Here is a 5,958-nt window from a genome sequence, read left to right as displayed (position 1 = left end):
TAAAATGAGTTGATTTGACGAGTTGGCCCTTCAACTTAGAATACAAGATGATGAGAGGTTTGAGGCAGCTAGAGAGTTGAGTTTTAGTTAAAACCACTCTAATTTGACATGTCTAGGCTCATATAGTGAACAAATTGAACCGCACCGAACCAATTTGAATCGATTCAATTCACTTTTGAATCTAGTTCAGTTCAGTTCGATTTTGAAAAAAAAAAGGGGTTAAAATCAACCCAACCTAATGTTTGCTCACCCCTAGCCCCTAGGAAGGCAGCAGACGGAGGGAATAAAAATATGGCATGAATTTGATTGTTTGCAGAGAGTCAAAATATTAAGGATTCTTGCAATTAATTATTTGTTAACGTGACCATATAAGCCATATATATAAATTTAAGTTTGATGATACTTTCTTGGTCTTTAAGGGGGTGTTTGTTTCAAATCCAATAATTTTAGGATATGGATTTCACCATAGGATTTGAAATCCATAGGTAATTTGTTATGAGTTGGGATTCCTAAAACTTTGTTTGTTTCAACAATATTTTGGGATTTGGAAAACTATAATTTATAATATTTTTGTTTGTTTAAAACTTTTTGGAATTTGAAATCCTTAATTTGTCTAATACTTTTGAAATCCACCCCACATCCCACCCAAAAAAGAGGATTTCACAAATTCTTAAATATAATATTTTTTTATTATTTGGGGATTTGATATTCTAAAATTTGTTTTGAAACAAATAAGTTTTATGGAATTCTAAAACCCAAAAAACCCACTTTTTGATCCTAGAATTTAAAATCCCACCCAAATGCCAAATTTTTTTTTGAAACAAACACCCCCTAAACATCATTAGAGTAAGATTTCCAGCCCGGATGCCAATTAAAATCAGGTCAAGTCTAATTAATTAAATCCCAAGTCCTACTCGGTCTCAACCTCGCGTAAACAGAAACTGCCGATACCCGAAATCTATAAATATACGCCAACGCCAAAATATTATTATCGTCTCCCGAATCCAAAACCCTTAAAACCTTGAAAAAGAACAGAGAGACAAAAAACCATGAAAGAAGAAAGAGATCCCGGCAAAAAACAACCCTTGGTTTTTGATGGAGTTCGAGATGTATACGCGAACAATGTGCATCAAGAACTCGAGCTGATGTCGGCCCTCCGAAAGTCGTTCAACTTCGTCATCATCGACACAGAATTCCCTGGTTTCCTACGATCAACCCCTCGCGGTGCATCCGAAGAAGAGATCTACAGCGCTCTCAAGTACAACGTCGACAACATGAAGCTTGTTCAGTTAGGGATCACGTTGTCCAATGGAAAGATCTCTCTGGCCTGGCAATTCAACTTGAAAGATTTCGATCACGAGGCAGACAATCGCTCAGAAGACTCGATCGAGCTTCTGAAAAGGAGCGGGATTGATTTCGACAAGAACCGCAAATATGGCATAAGCGCGGATGTTCTTTCGATAGGGTTGACGGAGAAACTGATAGCAGGCTGTGAAGGGCTGAAGTGGATCACTTTCCATGGTTTATATGACCTGGCTTATCTGATAAAGCTCGTCTATAAGATGCCTCTGCCAGAGACACTGGCGGGTTTCTTGGGGCTTGTTCGAATACTGTTTGGTCCCATGGTTTACGATGTGAAATATATGGCGAAAAGATGCAGTGCGTATTTTGCTGAAGTTGGGTTGGTTAAACTCTCGAAGATGCTCGGGATTAATTGGAGGGGGAAACCGCATCAGGCTGGCCATGACAGTCTACTGACCGCAAAAGTTTTCTGGGAGATGATGAACAAGTTTGATGGTTTCAAAGAAGACGAGCATGCTGGGATACTGTATGGGTTCGAGGAAAATGCGAGAAAAGAGTTGGAGAATCCTCAGATGTCCTACTATCCTATAGTCCCTGATCTGATGAACCTCAGCCCAAATTATGCATCTTATGATTACTTTTATGCTTTTCCTGTAGCTTACAATCCTCTAGCCAATGGCTATTGGGTAGTTCATGAGCCTTATTATTATGTGCGAGCCTAATGAAGTATCTTCATAAGTTTTATTTCCTAGTTCAACAATTTATATGAATATTGCTAGTTATTCCTGAAGCGCTTTTGTGGCTTTTTTTTTTGTTGCTAGTTATTTTCTAGTCCAACAATTTATATGAATACATGTTAATGGGTATAGATTTGGCTAGTGTTGCCCTAACGACGCAGAACACTGCTGAAATTGTAATATTCAGCAAAGTATTCTTCGATCAGAACTTTACACAAGATAGTACGTGCATCAGTTAACAATAAGAAACTACACAATAATATGACATAGGATAGACAAACTTATCGCTATTTATATCGATATTGATAACCATGAATCAAAACGCACCTATACAAACAAGTACAAAAGCTATAGAGAACCAAATAGCAATAGCGATAGCAGTAGATTGTAAATCAATTTAAAGAACATGAGGATTTTTTTTGTTCAGCTGGAGTTCCAAACTCTTTAATTGATCTTTAGACTGAAAGGTTGAAGAATAACTTATCGATGTGGACCTTTTGTAAGCATTTGACATGTTACATATCTTTAGTTATAATCAGAAGTCCTATACTAAATGAAATTTTTTATAGCTTTTCCTTCTAAACTTTCGCAATTTCACATGATTATAAACCAAAACTAAAAGTAAGGCAGTAGGTACCATTTTTTTATGAAAGATAACGATAAAGTAGTGAAATAAAAGTCACCTGTGTTTCTGGGAGCTTCATATCGCTGAAAGAGAAACCAATTGCTTTCGTGCAAATTAGTCATTCAACTTCCTGTAAATATTTTTTTTTTCCTACAAGAGAAGGAGATAGCAGGTAGCTAGCATTACATAAGCTGAGAGAAGAGAGGATCTTAGACTGTTGGTATAGGTTACTTTAATACAAACCTGGAGCATATAGTCATGGAACAACTTGCTCTTGTCAATTGAAGAACAACCGAGGAACATCAACCTTATTTTACAAGATACTGAGAATTTCAAGAGTGAAATCTTTTTTGGGTAAGTTCCTTTCATACGTATCCACTGTGTTTGATACATCTCTGATGGCACTGAGTGTTACATAAAAGTGTGAATTGCAAATGAAAAATGTATAATGTTTTTTGGTACTATTTTGAAAAAAAATGATTTATGTTCTTCATTAGAAACGTAAGAATGAATTTTGAAACCTGGAAACTTTGCTCGGGATTGATCAGGAGTAAAATACAACCTTTTCAATCAAAGAATACACAACATCAAATAATGTATTGGCTGACCATGTGGATTTGGGTTGCATACACGAGTCTCTCGTCTCCATTTAGCTCGGCTAAGGCCTTAAGGGCCAGATTCTATTGATAAATTAGAAATCATCACATTTTTATTCATTTTCTTGACATATTTTCATTTAAATCTAGCCCTAGTCCTATTCACCTTCAAGTGCAATCCAGTCACTATAGTTGGCACTTTGAGGAATCTGCATTGCAAATTAATACTGTCTTATATAAACTATAAGTTCCAAATCTCCACATTCATCATAAATATCTCGATTTTCTGCAACATTATCCTAGTGAAAACAGAGAACGAATAAGCTTATAAAAATGCATCCAGAATAAGATAGTAATTCAAATTGAACTAGCTATGAGATATAATTACAAAGCAATAAGAATGAGGAATAGGCATAAGTGCATTTGGATTTAGGCATTTGAAGAGGATATAGCTATGAGATATAATTACAAAGCAATAAGAATGAGGAATAGGCATAAGTGCATTTGGATTTAGGCATTTGAAGAGGATATCGTAGCTAACAATATAACTGAGGAAATCGCCCTGTATAGAGATAAATGGAGGAAAAAGACTTAACACATCCAAGCCCCCATGAAATTTTCTTGCTGGTTTATAATCAATACTGGCGATATTGCAAAAATCCAAATAATGTGGCACAGTAGACATCCAGGAGGTTGGGTGCAGAAACATCTATCCTGTTGTGATTCGTTGCTCTTTAGCTAAATAAATTCAGCCAATGTTCTTCTGAAACAATTTTTATTTGTACGTTAGAAGTATTGTAGCTCATAATATTGAGGCCCTTCTTTGATTGGATGTTAAAAATAAAGTTTTTTTTTCCTTTCCCCCTTCAGTTTTTCATTCAGATTTATGAGTCATCTGTACAATGACAGGCTATAAAAAATGATCCCAGGCCAGGTTTTACAGGGAACTACTGGGGTGTTGATAATTTAGTTATAAAATCTATGCATGTTTTCTAACTTCTAGCAACCCTTACATAATCTCCTTCATATCAGCTTTTAATATTTTGTTTGAAATGTCGCTACGATGCGTAACTGGCCTTTGGCAATCAAGCAAAGCTAATTGGCTCTAGATATGAAATTTCATTTAAACCTGCTAGCAAAGGTCAGACAACTACCGTGCAGTAAAAATTGAAAGATCTACATGAGGGAAATCCAATGTTACTGAATGTGCAAGACAAATCCACCCGCCTTAACGAGTGCATATCTATCCGGAAACTACAACAAAAACAGCTCAAATAACCCAAAAAAGAAAATTAAAAATGCACAAGGCATGAAAGGGTTTTGAACACTGACCAGGTACCCCTCCCAAATCCCAGACCTCCTCCTCCTTCTTCTGCCATTTCTCACGTGTGATCGCGACGAAGATTGCTGATGCTCCTGTATCTATCTACATCTGTAAGCTCATTTTTGTCAGCCAGTCATTTAATCAAACAGGTTTTGGACGATGCGCTAGTATTGTCCCCCTAGATTTTGGCCGGTCTGTTGGTGTCATAATCCAGATTCCAGCATGGGCTCTTTACTCGCTATCTGAAAGTCTTTATATTTGAACCGAATCAAGAACAAAAAGTTTTCTGATACAATCAACCGGCATTTTCTTGTGACGCTAGTGCGTGCATGCACAAATTCAAAATTTGAGGTTTGAGATGATGTGCAAGCTGGAGGGATCGGATGAGTGAGGGGGGGATAGATAAAGTTAAAATATAACATTGTCTTTCCTTAAATAATAGTAATACATGATAGGTTCAACATTGCAGAAACAATAATTTTTCCATAGAAACCACCTTCAAAATATTAAAAACAGGGGATAGATAAAGTTAAAATATAACACTGTCTTTCCTTAAATAATAGTAATACATGATAGGTTCAACATTGCAGAAACAATAATTTTTCCATAGAAACCACCTTCAAAATATAATCGTGCCACAAGAAGGCACATTTTATTTTCAATTTATACATAGATCACATTTAAAAGATTTTTTGTTGCAGTCAACCACTTGTCCTACTTTTCAATTAATTTTTTCAGTTGTTAATCCCACAAAACCTCAATTAAGAATCATATTTTAAAGGTGCTTTGATGTAATGGCTAATTGCAATTGTTAGAATACAAAACTATAACTCTTAACTCTCATTATGACTTTAGAGCTTTGGTGTAATGGCTAGAAGGAATTTAACATAGTATCAGAGCAACCCATGTTCGAATTGAAAATAAAAAATAGTTTCTATAGAACGACCATATTTTAAAGGTGCTTTCGGGGGGGGAGCCACCATAAAAACAATTACATAGTTTCTTCTTCTTCCTTTTTAATATTGATGGAGTCTGATTAATAAAACAATTGAATGTAACAATTTTTTTAATTAAAAAAAAAAGAATTTATCATTTTCTATTTGTAGGTTTTAAAACAATTCTTGTAAAATCGGAAATGTTGTTTCTGGTCAAACAATAGCAATTTTATGCATCATACTAGTTGTGATACAACATCAACAATTCCAATATGTGAATCTCTACCATCAAAAGCATAATCATATAATTCATATTCCTCATCTTCCATGTCTCGTAACTGTCTATACAAGATTATGACTAATGATTTATCTTCGACAATTGTGTTGTTGAGAATTTCACCCTTAGTAGCCTATCATATCTATACATATTAATATGCAG

At 35.3% G+C, this 5,958-nt stretch overlaps 1 protein-coding gene across 1 annotated transcript; it reads left to right on the top strand.

The window, feature by feature from the left end:
- Positions 1,050–2,024, top strand: LOC109835491 (probable CCR4-associated factor 1 homolog 11). Its single transcript, XM_020403465.1, has one exon. It carries the CDS (start codon positions 1,050–1,052, stop codon positions 2,022–2,024), a length of 975 nt encoding a protein of 324 aa, XP_020259054.1.

Source organism: Asparagus officinalis, chromosome 3 (assembly GCF_001876935.1).
Source record: "Asparagus officinalis chromosome 3, Aspof.V1, whole genome shotgun sequence".
In the NCBI taxonomy this organism is placed as follows: domain Eukaryota; kingdom Viridiplantae; phylum Streptophyta; class Magnoliopsida; order Asparagales; family Asparagaceae; genus Asparagus; species Asparagus officinalis.
This window is presented reverse-complemented; position numbering and strand designations above follow the sequence as displayed.

Coding starts and splice junctions, on each gene's coding strand:
- LOC109835491 (XM_020403465.1), top strand. CDS start 1,050: ATGAAAGAAGAAAGAGATCCCGGCAAAAAACAACCCTTGGTTTTTGAT.